General features: G+C 39.3%; 1 protein-coding gene across 1 annotated transcript in view; it reads right to left on the bottom strand.

Moving 5' to 3' along the window:
* The window catches only part of FBN2 (fibrillin 2), a 280,296-nt gene that overhangs the window by 104,212 nt on the left and 157,580 nt on the right, over positions 1–18,504 (bottom strand). The window contains exons 24-28 of the mRNA XM_006131867.2: positions 9,065–9,292; positions 6,743–6,868; positions 3,572–3,700; positions 1,369–1,494; positions 669–794 (exon numbers count right to left, since the gene is read on the bottom strand). Of these exons, the coding sequence (XP_006131929.2) occupies positions 669–794; positions 1,369–1,494; positions 3,572–3,700; positions 6,743–6,868; positions 9,065–9,292 (735 nt within the window). The remainder of the gene's footprint in view (positions 1–668; positions 795–1,368; positions 1,495–3,571; positions 3,701–6,742; positions 6,869–9,064; positions 9,293–18,504) is intronic.

The raw sequence follows: 18,504 nt of genomic DNA, 5'->3' as shown, positions 1-18,504 counted from the left end.
AAATGTTTAGCCCTCCTTTCTTTATGAATTTGAAAGGAAATAAAGTATAAGAAGACACTGTAGAAAGAAAATTCCTAAGACTCTAAGACTTCTATGTGAAAGCACCGAACCATAGCACAGATTTGTATCTAAACCCCTCACAGTTATGTAACTTTACACTATATACATACTACACATAATTATAACTCAGTACTGCTATAAACAAAGGTTAAAGTTATAAAGCACAGGAAGAGCACACCCCATCAAAGTATTTACATACATAGAGCAGCATTTACAAAACAGTATATGTGCCACATTTGATGGGGAAGGGTAACGGGACAAATCAAAGGTCACGGAAGTACGATGGTTCCCCTTGCTGTTTTTGATCAGGAAATGAGCACCACCATCTGGACATTAGCTAAATTTCTAGAGATTTGATTAGGTTAGTATCATGGAAATACTTTTCCCTCCTGCTGGTTTGTAGAAGTTTTGCAAGATGGCAACACAGCTTTCTTTCCTTTCTATTTTAATGTAAACAATCTGCTCTTTTCAAAAATCTTTGGAAACAGCAAGTCCCAACAGTTACTGCTTTGGATAGTGACTACAGCTGGCTCTGACTAGTTTTTACAGGAAATTAATGTAAAGAGAGATGACATAAAAGTATGAAGGCGGAGGCATTCAATACTTGCCAGTGCAGCCTTGTCTGTCTGGAGTGGCCTGGTATCCGGGGTTACAAGAACACTGATATGTTCCAATCATGTTCACACACTTGCCATTTCTGCAGAGAGTATCGCTCAATGAGCATTCGTTTATATCTGAAAAAGAAGAATTGTTCAGATCAACCATTTGCCATTCAAAAGGCCAGTTCTACAATGGATGCTAGAATGCCAGAGCCACCAAGAAAGCATAGTCAGAGACTATATTTTAAATTATTCTCGGAAGTGACTCTGTATCAAAACAACATTGCATATGAAGAGATATTTCACAGAAGAGGTCAAACAAAGCAAAAATGTGCTCCAAGCACATGGAGAGAAAAGAGCTTCATTTCACAAAGGAACCAATTTTTATTGTTCTATGTAGCAGTTTACTCTGTGCTTATATGAATTTTAATTGAAAGTTGCCAAGTTTCTTTAATAATTTATGAAATTCCAGTCCTGTGAGGTGCTGAATATTTGCTGCATGGTGCTCTGAGCCCTCAACTCCCATTGAAGTCAATGGATGCTGAGCGTACTAAGGACGTTTCAGTGTCAGGACCTGAGGTTTCAATCTGAAGGAATTCAGAAACAAAAAAGAACAGGAATGTGTAGATATTCATGGAGCCACATTCTTGTCAGTCACGAGCAAGCTTTTATACTGCAGAAACATGCCATCCTCAGGTAACAAACTCACCCACACAATCCTCACGTGACGGTGACAATTCGTGTCCCAAAGGACAGTCACATTGAAAGCTGCCTTCTGTGTTCACACAACTGCCACCTCTGCAAAGGAGAGGGTTACGTTCACATTCATCTATGTCTGAAAGAAAACATGACAGACATTTAAGGAACAGTTAGTAGGGGGAGGGGAAGAAGGGAAAAGCAATTGTTAGCATCAGGAGGTAATTCAGAATCTGAAGCTCATAGAGAGATTTCTTTGAAGTTATGACTGCTCTTCTCCATTTCCTGCAATCTGGTAAGCAATGACATTGCACAGTAACAGCTCTTGAATGAGCTCTACTCTTGTTCTGTAAGAAATATCTATGAAGTTCGATCATTCAAAAGTAGAAAGGAACAGAAAGCTTGCAAAGTATCTTTGAGAGCTCCCAGAGTAGAGCTGAGGGGCAATATAATACTTATCTTAAATGGACTGGGGAGAAGGGGGAGTCATACCAGGGAAATTGTAAAACAGTCAGCATAACTTGGATGCTCTTTAACAATACTGGAACAAATTATCAATCAACTTCTAAACACCTACAGGACAATAGGGTAACAAGAAACAGTCAGCATGTATTTGTCTCAAACAAATCATGCCAAACCAACCTAATTTTCTTCTTTGACAGAGTTACTCACCTAGGGGATAGGAGGAGGGGGGAGCCAGATTCTGACATAGTCCTCCATTACATTCTCATAAGAATACTACAGAAATTTAGCATACATGAATAGAGCCATGTGTGGATACAACATTTGTATCTGCATCCATATGTGCAAAAATAAGCTGTGGATATCCACACTGATATCTGTGGATGCAGATATTAAGGGGATATCTGCAAATTTTCAGGTTTCTACATACAAAATTTGTATCTGCACTCGCATCTGTATTTGCAAAAATGAGCCGTGGATTGCCGCCACCACCACATATGCGGATACCTGCACATATAAAGCAGATATCCACAGTTTTACCGGGGACTATAGAGGAAATCACAATAAAGTGGATTCAGTGGTTGAAAGACTGTACTCAAAAAGTAGTCATCAATAGTTTGCACTCAAGAAGTGAGGATGCATACAGTGAGTACTACAGAGAACAGTCCTGGATCCAGTAGTATTCAATATTTTTATTAATGACTTGGTTAATGGAGGAGAGAGCATGCTTATAAAGTCTGCATGTAACACCAAGCTGGGATGTGTTGCAAACAAATTGGAGGACAGATTCAATCAACCTGGGCAAATTAGAGAATTGATCTGAAATCAGCAAGATGAAATCCAACAATAACAAGGGTAAAGTACTTCACTTAGGAAGGAAAATCAAATACAAATTACAAAATGGGCTATAACTGGCTAAGTAATAGTACTGCTAAAAAGGATCTAGAGCTCATAAATTGAGTAAGAGTAGACAATGTGATGCAGTTGCAAAAAAACTAATATAATTCTCAGGAATATTAAAAGCTGTAAGACAAACATGGAAGGTAACTGTTCCATTATAGTAGGCAATGGTGAGGCCTCAATTTGGAGTACTGTGTCCAGCTGTAGGCACCACACTTTAGGAAAGATGCGGACAGTTGGACAGAGTAAAGAGAGGCACAACAAAAATAATAAAATGTTTAGAAAACCTATCTGAGGAACATTTTTAAAAACTGGGCATGTTTAGTCTTGAAAAAAGAAGACCGAGGAAGGACCTGATAGCAATTGTTATCAAGAGGATGGTGATCAATTGTACCCTATCTCCACTGAAGGTAGAACAAGAAATAATGGGCTTAATTTGCTGTAGGGAAGATTTAGGTTAGATATTAGAAAAATGTTTCTAATCTTGCAGATAGTTAAGCACTAGAATAGAATTACAAGGGAGGCTATGAAACCCTATAATTGGAAGTTTTAAAGAACAGTTAAAAAAAAACCCCTCAGAGGTGGTTTAGTTATACTTGGTCCTCCCTCAGTGTTGTGTGCTAGACTACATGGCCATATGAAGGCACTTCCTGACTTAAAATTCTAGGATTCCCTAATAGGCTCATATGCAAAAATGAGTGCAGGAAATTGTAAACCCAATTCTTTTCACTCAGACCTGATTTATACACACAGTCACAGTAATTATGCACGTTAACAAGGTGTGCATGCAGTTTAAAATATCAGGCTTCAGAACACTAAACGGAAGGACTGAAATATATTCTCACAACACTTACCCATGCAATTCTTCATCATCATAAATCCACTCTCATAGCCCTCAAAGCATTCACATTCGAAGCTGCCTGGAGTGTTGACACAGGTACCACTTCCACAGAGGTCCGGGGAGATGCGGCACTCATCAATGTCTATTTTACATTAAATGAAGTGACCAAAAAAAAAAAACAAAAAAAAACCCCAAACAGTTTAAGGTAAAACTTGTTTTAATGCAAATGGAGAAGTGACTCATTCCAGTGAAATCTGACATTTACACATAGGCATTTAAGTATTTCATTTAGTATTTTCAAAGAATGATTCAATGATAAATTGAGTCATATAAGATTTGAAACAAGGTGACTTTAGAAATCTAAGTTGGATTTGAAACCTTGTGACAAGTGGGTTTCCATTAGGTGCCATTTTAGAATCATATTTGTAATGGGGTGAGATTTACGCAACAGGCACCATACCACAAATTGCAAAGTTATAGAAAACCTCTGAATATCATCATCCCTCTTGGAATTGTCATTATTATACAGATGTCAGTAAAATCCATAACTAAAGAAGCACTTGAGATTTGCAGTAATATGGGGATTACTCTCATAGGGTATGTCTACACTACCCCCCTAGTTCGAACTAGCTGTACGCCTCGGAAGCCTAATCCAAACCAGCTAGTTCGTGCCACGTGTAGCCGCGCGGCACGCAGTCTGAACTAGCCGGCATTTAAAAATGGCACCGGCCGGCTTCATGCAAATGAAGCCCGGGAAATTCAAATCCCGGGCTTCATTTGCAACTCCGTATGACTACATTACCCCCCCCCAGTTCGAACCAGGGGGGTAGTGTAGACATACCCATATAGTGTGTAAGCAAAACCAAGAGTATCTAAACTCACAGCACATACTTCTGGCTAGAAAGTTAATAGTATTCTAGTTCACTTCTTTAGAAGTTAGGAAGTTAAAATGACTCCTTTCACATTCAGCTTTGCAGTTTAATGTCACTTTTGGATTGCTGTAGTTTATTAGTTATTGCAAATGCAACTTTGTATGGGAAACCTTAGCACATCTGTAAAAAACCAAGATAAAGGGGTAATGGATAGAAGCCAGGATAGCAAGACGTTAGCGATGCAGGGAACTAGGAAATCCAAGACTGGGGGGGAAAGAGGGAGGAGCATGACTGAGTAACATGCTCCTCACTAAATCTTCAGTCCCTTGGCTAGACTATTTGCCTTTCTCCCTATCATGCTGCCTTACTCCACAGTCCTACCCAGACAGGCTCCCTGGTTTATGCTTTCTATAATAATCTCAGTACCACTAATTATTTTTATATATAGAAATCTCTATTTAAATCAATTTTAAAAAACAAAAAAGTGTAAAACAATGGAAAATTATAATAAAGTTTACAAGTGAAACAAATCAGAAATGGGGCTATAGCTAGAGGAGAAAATTGAATTTATTAATGGAGGAGCTGCAGAGGACTGGGAAGCAGAGAACTGGTATAGTTCTCCATGAAAACCAAAGAACACGGAATAGGAATAGAGCACAGTGGGCATAATGGCAGTTGTGGGGGTCAGGCATGGAAGTAATTAGGAGACTATATCAAGGAGGTATCTTGATCGGTGGTTCAGAGAACTAGGACTGCACAAATATAAGGGTTTATAGAGGAGCTGCAGAAAGGGGGGACACACATGGAGTTGGGGGAAGCAGGGATCTCGGTCCCCTTTTTGCAATTCAACAATAATTCATACACCATGTGCAGAGGCCTGCAGAATAGCAAGTCACTACAGTGGGCCTCTTATGTCCAACATGGTTGGACTCCTGCAAATTTTACCCACTAACCCCATTTTGTTAGTAATTTAAAACACAAAAACACATTACAAAATCATTAAGTCTAGAGATGGCAGCAGAACATTTTCATTTGCACAAATTTCCATGAAAATGTGGGAAAAATACTTTTGTGAAAAATGTTTTCTGACCTCTCTAACTTAAATATAAGATTGCTCAAGTGCATTTTCCAATACAATCACTAGAAAACCAAGAAAAACACCAGGTAGTGAGAACATTAACATCCGGACCACCCTGACATGCCTTACCACATATATATCAAATAATCCAAACACAAACACTCAGATTCCTGAACTCCAGAATAAAAAACTCTTCCATTTCCAACATGCATTCACTCATGATGCATATATCAGGTTCCTCGATTACACAAGTTTACTAGCTTTAAAATAATCTATGGTCAGAGTTAAGTACAAATAACATATATTACGTATCTATCAGTATTATGGATGTTAAGAAGCAGTTAATTAGCCATCAACTACTCAATTGTGTGATAAGAGTGGGCACTTGCTACCCTTGCCGCAGCTCTGCAGTTTAAATGTACTAGGAGCTGGGCAAGCCCAGCTCTTACTACATTTAAACTGCAGAGCTGTAGTGGGGTTGGCTCCTGGAGGTGGTGTAGACTGGGACTAAGCAGTCCTGCCTTGTGCTAGCTTCAGGACAGCTGCAGTTCTGCATTTTAAATGGTGTAAGAGCCCATTGGGCTCTTAAAATGCAGAGTCACAGCAGGGATAGCTCCCGGGGCTCTGCCTCCCTTGCAAGCTTTCCCCCCCAAAGACTGTGCTTGGGGGAATCGGCTTTTAAGCCTCTGTATTAAAGAAGGGGAGGGGAAGAGGAAAGTGAGTAGTCAAGTAGTGACTCAACTACCAACAAGCCTAAACATACATCCCTAATCAGTTTTATGCCTGATGTCACATTTAAGTATGATTGTAAGGAACTGGATATATGCATTTTCAGTGGCTGCATTCTGCGAATGAAAGTGAGTTTGTGGTGAAAATAAGGAGTCTCAGTCCATTTGGTGCTATGATGCATACATGGTTAAGGGATGTGAGCAGATATAAATGTTACTTTAATAGATTATTTTCTTGAATGTTAGTGATTTCATTTCTAGGAGTTTGACTCAAGCAACTTTAACAATAATTTAACAAAGTTTTGATGTATGAAAATAAATTAGAAGACACAATTACTAGAAAATCCCTCATGGAAAGAAATTTCAAGAGCTTCACACTAACAGCCAAATTTTGCATTTCTTACTAGGGAAAAACTGCCAAGGACTGCAGGGTCTGAATAAGTGAATTTTTAGATTGTCATACTGAGCCAAATTGGTGCAGCTTTCTTTCACTGGTTTAGACTTACCTGTACAGTTTCTTTCCTCCATATCTAACGCAAACCCACTGTTACATCTACACTTGAAACTTCCAATTGTGTTCCTGCATTTGCCATTCATGCACATACCAGGGAACACTTTACATTCATTAATATCTATGAAGAAAAAGTAAATAAAACAGAACATTTAAATGATTAGCGAAGAAACTATATCAAGAGTGGTAATTTCCCATTTCTTCTTACTGAGTACCATTTTTTTATCTGAACTGCTATTCTGAGTTCTGACAAAATAGAGCTGGCCATTTGTACGCTATGGTTGCTTCATTCCTGCTGGTAGAAGTAATTCTTTTCTAGAAACTGAACTTCAGCTATCACTGTAAGGTTGTGAATTCAAAACAAAGCAGAAATGGTTATGAGGAATCCCTATGGACTAGATTGTACCTAGAAGATACAGCCATGGAAGAGGCAGCATGGAACCAGGTGTAACTTGGTGAGAGAGGTTGTGCCTCCCTCAGACACAAATTCTTTTTGAGATTCTTGAAGCACATGGGGACTTTCCAGCAGCTTTGTAGACTATTACAACAGAGTAGCCAGGGGTATAGTCCCAGACTTTTACTCCTCTTTGGGACAAAACAGCCCTTTGGAATGTATGGAGAGAGCAGCCCCAATATTCTCGATAGTACAGGGACTGCAAATATAACACACCTTGCACAGAGCTTATAAAAGGGGCTGTTGGTAAAAAAGGCACTCAGGACCAGAACACATTATGATGAGCACTACATATCACTTGTAGGTATCATTCTACTGAATGAATGCTTTTAACTGAAAAGTATCCATTTTATGGAACAAAACTATAGCTGGAGACATTAGGGTTGCCACCTCTGACTGAAGTTATTCCGGGAGATTTCCCGCCTCCCCACCCAACATGATGTAATGTTATTTTCTTAAAATAACCTGTTAAAATCTCCCAGATTGCTTTCAATAGTCATTGGGAGATTTATGCCAATTCTGGGAGACTCCAGGCCAATCCTAGAGAGTTGTCACACTAGGAGATATCAATAGAAATGTAGCCGTGTTAGTCTGGTGTAGCTGAAGCAAAATACAGGACTATGTAGCACTTTAAAGACTAACAAGATGGTTTATTAGATGATGAGCTTTCGTGGGCCAGACCCACTTCCTCAGATCTGAGGAAGTGGGTCTGGCCCACGAAAGCTCATCACCTAATAAACCATCTTGTTAGTCTTTAAAGTGCTACATAGTCCTGTATTTTGCTAGGAGATATCAGTATGAGTAGAGGAAAGTGCTGGAGCAAGTTCAAAAGAGAAGAAAAAATAGAGCTATATTCTTGACAAAATATTAGATCTGAATCTTCATTTATGCTAACCTACATTGAATTTAATAGGAGTTTTACCAGTGAGGACAGTAACAAATATCAGAACTGAACAATGGTTAGGCAAAATGACAACAATTAAAGTTCATCCAAACAATACAATATTTTTCAAGAAAGACTTTGCAGTATATGTGCTTATTTAAAAATAATTCGGAATAATCTCACCTTGTATAAAAATGAAATTAGGACAGAAAGGGTAAAAATAATATTTTTTATTACTTTAAGTCTTACAGAGGGAGAAACTGGTGTTTCTCTCTTCTTCTGCTTCTCACCTCCCCCCCTGTAACCCCACTTCTGGCCCCTCACATACCTTCTAAGAATGTAACAATCCATGGTTCTCCCTCCCCAACCCAGGCCTCATGCAGGCATCAATTTCTCACCTCCAGCCCCCCAAGCTATTTCCAGCCCTCTCAGTCTGAGGAGAAATCAAGAGCCACTTAGGCAGCATGCAGAGGGAAAGTGCAGTGTCCTCCTTCTTTTCTCTCTCTCAGCTGGTACTGTCTCCACTATGTTCTCTACCCAGAATCAGTTTCAGTATCATCTTAAACATTATTTTCCTTCTTAGCCAAAATGGACGCTGTTGCTAAAGCCTGCAGGTTTTTCCTCTACATCATTATCTACAGAAGATAGCTACCTCTCTCCACTACACTCACATGCTCAAGAACCATGACTACATCCTAATCTCTTGATTTGACTATCATAACCTTCTCCTCTTTGGCTTCCCAGACTCTTAACTCACCCCTAACTCCAGTATGTCCAAAATACTGCCACAAAACACATTCCATATACCAAGGGGAAGGAGATGATTATTTCCTAACTATTTCTATTATATTTGAATACTATAGAACTAATTACAGCTCCAATCATATAAACATTGGTGTTTTACTTTTAAGGATTGAAAGATGCAAATAATACCCACGTTCTGTTCCAATAAGCTATATATAGTGAAGTATGGATTTTACCTTTATAAAATGACCTGCCAGTTAGAACATCTGCCCTGTTGGAAAAGCCAGGTCCCCTAGGGCACAAATTCTCATATTCTTTGGTACCAGGCTTAGGACATTCCTCGCAATCTGATCCCCAAGCAGCACCAACAGCGCAGCAGCAGGCATCCATACGAAACTTCCCAGGTACAGACTGAATACACTCATCTTCATCCCACTTCAGGTAGCATTGCTCCATGCGGATATCTGCACATTTTATATTACAAAGGTAATTATACCATGTTACAGAATGACTGCTTGATAAATAAGTCATTACATGTAGCAACAGTTATTTGTATTTGATATTCCATCATATGAACTACACATGCATAATAACAACTGCTAATCTTACATTATTGATAAATTTCTAGCCCTGTATTGTTTCACAGTGAGTAAAAGTATCTTCAGAAAAAAAAGTGTAGATCAAAGTTTTCAATTCCTTTGCATTATTACAACATCAAAATGTACTGTTGCCATGACATGAATGTTTCCCCTCAATTTACTGTGTATTTGATAGGAAGCAGAAGTATATTTATTCACTGTTCAAATATACTGTAATTTATAAATACAGTATGACATATATAGTTAAAAAAACAGACTTATTTGAAATTGTGACATTGGGTTAATACCATGAAGAATTCAGAAGAATTTACATATAAGTTTAAGCAAAATTTCGTGCACGTTCTTCTGGTTTTTGTTGGCTTTGTGATAATAGCCCAAAGTAGTTACAACAACAAAAAATCCCAAAACAAAATCAAGAATACTTCAATGTAAGTTCATTTACTGTAATATTTAGGAACAAATCTTCTAATGTGTATCCAAATGGATGGGCCTACCAAAAAAGATTCAAAAAGATAAATTCGGCCTGCAAAATCCACATTTCCATACTGTACCAGCTAGATCAGGGGTTCCCAACCTGGGGTACACGTATCCCCAAGGGGTATGAGAAGCTTGTCAAGGGGGCATGGGGAATATTTGGTAAATAACTAGATAATTGAAACATTCCAAAAGTAGTAGTGTTAGTGAAAAAAGTTGTGGATTCTAGAGTCTAGAATTTATTTCCTTTCAGATTGAACAGGGGGTACGGGAAGGTTTACTAGAAGCCAAGGGGGTATGAGGACCGAAAAAGGTTGAGAATCCCTGAGCTACATAAACATTACATCTCTAATTTACATATGTAACTGCATGTATGTGTGTGTTTTAAGGCACAAAGTGTATGCGTACATATTTCTAAGATTCCCTCTTTCACCCATTAAAAAGCTGCAGAGTCATGCATAATCTAACATCCCAAAATCTCTTAGTAGAACATGTCAGAATGTCTCACAGTTTTCACAAATTTCTTATGCATTTTTCCATCATGCCAAAAAATAATTCACATTTTTTAAAAAATAAAGTTGTTTAATTTAAAAGAATTACATCAATATAAATAACTTTCAAGGGGTTAGACATAAAATGAATATTTCTAGCCTGAAGGGAAATTTTGAAGTTCAAGTCATGAATACCTGACAAATAGTGTTCATGATAGAAATGCTGACAACCTCTATGATATTGTTCAGTAGTTTACTGAAAGATTCGTCATTGCCATGACATCTACATGTATATACTGATTCCAAGCAAGTTTCCTAAATATATTTGGCTAGCTGTACAGGCCCAAGGGATATGGCAGGGGCTTATCAAATCTCTGCATTGAGTTATAGAAGTTTCAAGAAACTACATAAATGTGTCACTAACCTACATCTTTATTTCTTTCAACAGAGCAAGGAAGGTCTGTTTGACTCTTCTGAGCTTATAATACTGCATTTAATTTTATTGATTTCCCGTTCCAGTTCTGATTTCTCCCAGATTTACTTTTCTAAACATCCAGATTGAAACCTGATGTACAAATCTATGACTGTGCTCTGTTAGCATTCCAGAACTCTGCCAGTACCAGTGTATAATTTGTAGAGTAAGTACTAGGGGTCTGCTCCTATTTCCATTCAGGCCAACAGAACTTTTGTGACTGATGTCAGTTAATGGACAGAGTCTCATTTACATCAATGGGAGATAGATCAGTGTACTCTACAGAAAGAGGGGACAGTTGCAATCTGCAAGGAAAAACATGAAGACAAATGCACTGTATAAGTAACCAACTCAGAGTACTCTGATACAAAGACCATGTTGACATGGAAAAAAAGCCAATCTTACAGCTCCAAAACAAAATATGTTAAATTAATTTGTCATATGACAGACTAGACCAGGAATTAAGTTTTAATAAATGTTGTCTAGGTTTTCTTAATGCTCAAGAGGGAGAATGAAGGAATGGGGAGGGAAGATGGAATAGCTAAAAATGACACCGATTTTATATAACACACACACACACACACACACACACACACACACACACACACACACACACACACACACACACTTTTTCTATGCAAATCCTTCAAAATAATGTAAATGTAATGTGTAAATGTATTGTATGTACATTTTGATTTAAACAATTTACAATATAAGTATAAGAATTGGAAATGCAATCCTCATGGTTTTCATGCCTCCTCAAGATGTATAATTATTTTCTGCTCAAGAAACAGAGCAACCACATTGCTAACACATACTTGCTTTCATTAAATCCACTGTACTACATTAAGCAGTTTGACATTTCCTGGTTAAACCCAGGCAAAATGAAGTGGTAGACTTAAGATAAAGTTGTAATATATATTATTTTTAAATTGAAGTTCTTCATATCAATTCTTACCTCCATCTACCAATTGTAAGCATCACATTGCTCCTTGTAAAGTTTCCCACAGAGGCTGGAAATAACATTATCAAGTGTGGCAAAAATGGCTAAATCAAATCTACTGTACCAAACTCGATAAAGATGCCAGATATATATATATATATATATATATATACACACACACACACACACACACACACACACACACCTGCACCATAATCAAACATGTTTGCTAGATTGGATTTTGAGTTATTTCCTTTTTTCTTTTGTATAACAACATTCACTATATGCATATCAGGTGTGGCAAAGCAGCCAAGCATTAATGCTGCACTCTCCACTCTGTTCTTGATTTTATTATTCTTGTAATATTCTACACATGACCGGTATGAAAAAACTTTAAGGGACAGATTTTCCAGAGATCTCAGCTCTCTAGCAGGAACCTATAAAGGGCCGGAGTAGATATGGAGTTCCATAAGCAAACAAAAATAAAACTAAGAGTAAGCCTTCATATGAAATATATATTCTCTCAAGTTCAATATCGGAGGAAATATAGTTCTACTCGCAGGTGAGGCCTGTCATTGACCGGGCAAAGTGATTTTGTGTAGACTGCACTTATAGAAAGTTCAAAAAATTAAATGCATGTAATAGAAATTTTTTTATTGATGTGCTTACAAAAGGGAAGTATAATAACAATTTAAATTTGTAGGATTTCAACTTCAAACATTATTCATTTTATTGAATAAATTACCATAGATAGCAAATTTGAATCAGAAACTCATAAAGCTTCCATTACTCTTTCCCTAACTAAATTTGAATTATTTTGAGATTTGTAACAGTAAAAATTTTCATTGCATTAAAATGACAGTTGAATAGGTGACTCAATTTGAATTCTGTTAGCAAATATTTTTTATGAACTCTAATCATAAACCATGACTTTTTCTGATGAAAAACAAAAATAATCATTTAAACCTTTAGACCTTTCACTCAGCATGTTCTAGTGTAAAAAGTAGCAAGTGCATTCAACTAATTTAAGTGGCAGCATTGTTTATGTAAAATTTGGTATGTGTAGGTAATCTCGAAGTATGACTATTTTGCACAAAGAAATCCACAAACAAACACTTCAAAATATATAGTAGATGAAGAAAACCCTCCTAAACATGGTAGGAGAAGCTGGAAGCCAGCTTGTTATGCCCTTTTCTACAGTCCACATCCTTCAAGACAAATCAATATCTATAACGTACCATACTGGAATAATTTAAAGGAAAACTTCTTTTGCCCGAGTCCACAGACTTTCTTAGCACAGGTTTAATTTCTATTTCCTGGACTTGACGGGTGGAATTTTTCCCCTTAATTAAATTAAATAACCCACCTTCACACCCAAATGGGATGTTCTAAGTTTCTTTCTCTCTCTTTGGATATTATATTTTTTAATGTATTCAGTATGTTTTGAACTGCTATTTTAACATGCTGCTTGTCTTACTTTCAAACTGAATGTAAGTTTCCTAGGAGAAATGTACAGAAAATGAGAATGTAATGGTTATAGCAATAATACAGTAGAGCCCTCTAAAAGGCATTATAAGCTCACAAATTTCAAAGTGGCTGAAATAATAGGATGATTTATAACTACCAGAGCACATCAATTTGTACAATATCTTAGAGAGCCCCAGACATCCATGCTGAGGTTCTCTAATAAATTAAATAAAATCATTAATTAAATTATTTTACCGGGTAACTGGCAGAAACCCGATTTCAATTTTTAACTAAATGCATTTTTTACTCTAAACCACAAATCCAAAAAGTCAAATCAGGAAATTTCCTCAAAATGCTCAGTTAAAAATAATTTTCCTTTCTTAGAAAACAGTCAGAATATTGATGCTCCTCATACTTCAGGTACCAGAACTGTACTAACTCCACTGAAACCATAAAAGCTCCAGAATCTATTCAAAGTGCACAGTTGGCTTGCCAGTTTTCCCATCTGCATCCATTGGTCCCATACCATTTCCAAACAGGGAATTTGCAAGCAGCAATGGGAAGCTCACAGCTGTCAGGCAGAGCTAAAAAGTTTGTCGTGAAAAAGTTTCAGATTTGTAATTTTAACATGTATTTAAATCACAAATCACCTGAAGTCCATTATTGTATTTTGCCAAGCTTTTGCCAATAACTGTCCATTTAAATTACCAGGTAAAAGTCTTATTTAATACTACATAAGAGTTTGGGGCATATAATCCAGGTTTTATAGCTTCTTAGTTATGTGAAATACAGGTTTGCGAATGGAAAAACATGATCCTTTTCTATCCATTGAAAAATAGTCTAATTTCTACTGGAACAACTTCAGATCTCACATCCAACTTCAGATACTCTGTTTTTACTACAGTACCCATTACAATAATAGCTAAGCACCAAGGCATATATATACAATCAGGATAAAAAGTTGCTTAACAGAGGTTACCTTATGCAAAGATAAAAATGCTAGAGGCCCTTGTGCCTGGTACCTTTCCTCATAGTGTTTTGAATTGCTGCAGCGTGTCTCCACAACTCACCATGATGAGATAAGGAATGGGGTCTGTACCCATATGGTAGAATTCTAAAGATGTTTTATATTTATTTATTAGATGCCAGACATTAATATAAACTCCACACCAAATGGAGCACATTCCAAACTCTGTGCATCCTTGATATACATTTAAAACAATAATACAACAAATAAAAAGTAAAAATTAACCAAAGCAGCAGTACTTTTTCCTCACCCCCCACTTCATTAGATCACATTGTTCACATGAGCAGTACAGATTAAACCCTGCCCCTCCCCCCCACACACACCACAAGCAAATCCCACCTTCAACTGCCTATTCTCAGCCCTTCATCAACATCCTGAAAACAGATGGGCTTTACAGCATGCCAAGAATGTCAACATATGTAGACTATTTCAGACCTTGGGGGACAGAGCATTCCAAAGAAAAGGGTCCTTTACAGAGAATGCTTCACAAGCAGACCTGATCTTTTACAATGGGGAGAAACAAGATCAAAGGCCTTTTCGAATCATAACTATGGCAATATGGCCTGGAGAGAAAGGCAGACTCTCAATAGGCAGGCCCCAAGACATGTAGGACTTTAAAGGTCAAATTATTACATTACCCTCTACCTGGAAACAGCCAGCCAGCCACAGTCAATTACAGAGCACTGATTCTGCCACACACAAAATGATGCATTCTGAATTAGCTTGAGTTTCCAAATAGAAACTGATAATCTTCCTGAAGGTCCAGATGGCCTAAAACTGTGGCTATGTGTATTAAACTGCATATGAGGCAGGAACAGATTATATACATGGCTCTACTCCTAATCCAGAAGTATAGACTAAGGAGCTACAGATAAAAATTACATGCTGCATCACTTTTGCAAATGCAGGGTGCAAGGTCCTATTCCATAGGCTTTGTTATCAGATTCAAGATTTTGCCATTAGAAAACTATAAAATGTCATGTTAACACTCACTCATTGGTCAGGAAAACCACAAGTGTAATAGCTACATGCTGTATTAAATTTACTATTTCTTTCTGAGTCACAATAAAGAACAACTAGGGGACTGGGCCCCCTGCTTGCTACACTCTCCAACCCCCCTCTCATGAGGGTAGGCAACCCCAGCTCTCCCCTGACCACTGGGGAGGTCCAGCTGGTGGCCACGCCAGCCCGGGCCCCCTTCTCCTTCCCTGCCCACCCTCCTGCCTCTGCCAGCACAGGCTCCTTCTCCTCCCCCCTACCCAGACTGTGCCAGCCTGGGCCCCTTCTCCTCCCTTTTCTCCCCCACTCACACCAGCGGGGCCCCTTTCTCTCTCAGCCCCCCACCAGCTGCAGCCTAACCCTAATGCGAATCCCCTTTCTCTTGGATGACACTGCGCCAGGTCCAGTTCTGCAGCCAGGAAAGGCCAAGCCACAGTGTATCAGGCCAGGCCTGGCTCTGTCCCTGGCAGCTGGGGATGGCTGGGCCAGCTCTGAACATGACTGAGAGAGAGGGTTGCACTAGCAGTGGGTGTGGTCTGGCTCCAAGGACAGAGCCTGAGGCAGAAGGCCCTGTCTTTACCCGCCAATGCCTACCTCCCAGCCTGTGGACACTGACGTGATGACGTCACTTTGTCATCCCACAGGAAAAAATTTATTTTATTTTATTTTATTTAAATATTTTTACTCCGCCTCTCTATTTAAAATATTTGAGGTGGCTTACAAAAATTTTAAACACAATACAAATATATATAAACATTTAAAATACAAGACCCCAAAGGGACATAAAACCTGCTAAAAACACACTGAGAAGAAGAACATACACATATAGACTCAAACATTAATAAAAGCACAAGTAAAAAAGATGGCTTTAGCCTGATGCTGAACAATGCTAGCATTGGTGCCATGCGACTATCCCAAGGAACAAAAGCTGAGAAGGCCCTGTTCTGCAAAGACGTTAATCTTATCTCCACAAGAGGGGGAACATAAAGCAAAGCCTCCCCAGCTGACCTCAATATGCAGGGAGTTTCATATGGGAGAAGATGGTCCTTCATATACCCCGGATCCAACCCATTTAAGGCTTTATAGGTCATAACTAAAACCTTAAATTGTGCCCAGAAACATACTAGAAGCCAATGCAGCTGCCGAAGCACTGGCATAATGTGCTCCATATAACAAATATTAGTTAAGACTCGAGCAGCCACCTTCTGGACCAGTTGAAGTTTCTGAAGGCTCTTTAGAGCCAGCCCCACATAGAGTGCATTACAGTAGTTCAGTCTAGATGTAACAAGAGCATGGATCACTGTGGCCAAGTCATGCTTGTTCAGGAAGGGTGGCAGCTGGCAGATCAGATGAAGCTGCCCAAACGCACCCCTGGCCACCAAAAAAATCTGGTTTTCAAATGTTAAGAAAGGGTCCAGGAGGACTCCCAAGGTGCGTACATGTTCTTTCAGGGGGAGAGTAACCCCGTCTAGAACAGGTGCCACGCCACATTCCCGAACAGATGGCCTCCTGATCCACAGGACCTCAGTCTTCTCTGGATTCAACTTCAGCTTGTTTGCCTTCATCCAAACCATCACCACCTCCAGACACTGTTTAGATCAGTCACCACACCTGGTTCTGAAGTCACAGGGAAGCAGAGTTGGGTGTCATCTGCATATTGATGTTACCGTCCTCCAGAACGCCTTATGACTTCTCCCAGCGGCTTCATGTAGACATTAAACAGCACAGAGGACAAGATGGAACCCTGCAGGATCCCATAGCACAATTGCCACGGGGTCGAATAACAGCCTCCTACCTCCACCTTCTGAAAGCGTCCCAACAGGTAGGACCGGATCCACTGCAAAATAGTGCCTCCAATACCCAACTCCGCCAGGCGTTCCAGAAGGATACCATGGTCGATGGTATCAAAAGCCACTAAGAGTTCTAAGAGAATCAACAGGGATGCACTCCCCCGTCTATCTCCCGGCATAAGTCATTTACCAGGGTGACCAAGGCGGTTTCAGTTCCAAAACCAGGCCTAAAGCCAGACTGAAATGGATCTAAATAATGTTTCTTCCAAGAAAGCTTGGAGTTGCAAGCCACTGCCCGCTCAAGTACCTTGCCCAAGAAGGGAATACAGCCGCTCCCCGAGTTACAACCACCTTCACTTACGACCATCCACACTTACGACCAAAGCAGTTGTAAATGTGGATCCGAGTTATGAATGGCGATCTGCGCTTACGAACAGCGCAGTCGCCATGTAACTCTGTGGGATCTGAGTTACGAACACTTTGAGTTACGAACCAAGTGTTGGTCCGTTACTCGGGGAGCAGCTGTATTAGCCATTGGGCAATAGTTATTTAAATCATGTGGGTCCAGGGAAGTCTTAAGTAACAGTTTTATCACTGCCTCTTTCAAGGAGGCAGGAACCATACTGGATCTAAAAGACGCATTAATAATACCCTGGCCGAGCCAATTATTCCTTCCCGGCTTGATTTAATAAGCCATGAAGGGCAAGGGTCAAGTGAGCACGTGGTCGGCTGCACTCTTCCAAGCACCTTGTTCACATCCTCAGTCTGCAATAGCTGAAATTGATCCAGAGAAAAATGACTGTGCATGTGCATATAAACTAGGTTTGTCGGGGGCAGGTGAGCAAAGCCCACAGGTAAGTGCTGAATGTGCGGGACTGGGAGATGGGTTGGAAATGGGGGGGACTACGGCCTATAATGGCAAGGAGAAAGGAGGGTCAGGGCACAACAGGGAGGCAAGATCAAATCAGTATCTTAGATGCCTATATACAAATGCGAGAAGTATGGGTAATAAGCAGGAAGAACTGGAATTGCTAACCAATAAATACAACTATGATATCATTGGTATTACAGAAACCTGGTGGGATGGGACGCATGATTGGAATATTGGTATGGAAGGGTACGGCTTGCTCAGGAAGGACAGACAGGGAAAAAAGGGAGGAGGGGTTGCCTTGTATATTAAAAATGTACACACTTGGACTGAAGTGGAGATGAACGTAGGAGATAGCTGTGTAGAGAGTCTCTGGGTTAAGCTAAAAGGGGTAAAAAACGAGGGTGATATCATGCTAGGAGTCTACTACAGGCCACCTAGCCAGGTGGAAGAGGTGGATGAGGCCTTTTTTAAACAATTAACAAAACTATCCAAAGCCCAAGATTTGGTGGTGATGGGGGACTTCAACTATCCAGACATATGTTG

The sequence above is a fragment of the Pelodiscus sinensis genome, chromosome 6, assembly GCF_049634645.1.
Source record: "Pelodiscus sinensis isolate JC-2024 chromosome 6, ASM4963464v1, whole genome shotgun sequence".
NCBI lineage: Eukaryota > Metazoa > Chordata > Testudines > Trionychidae > Pelodiscus > Pelodiscus sinensis.
This window is presented reverse-complemented; position numbering and strand designations above follow the sequence as displayed.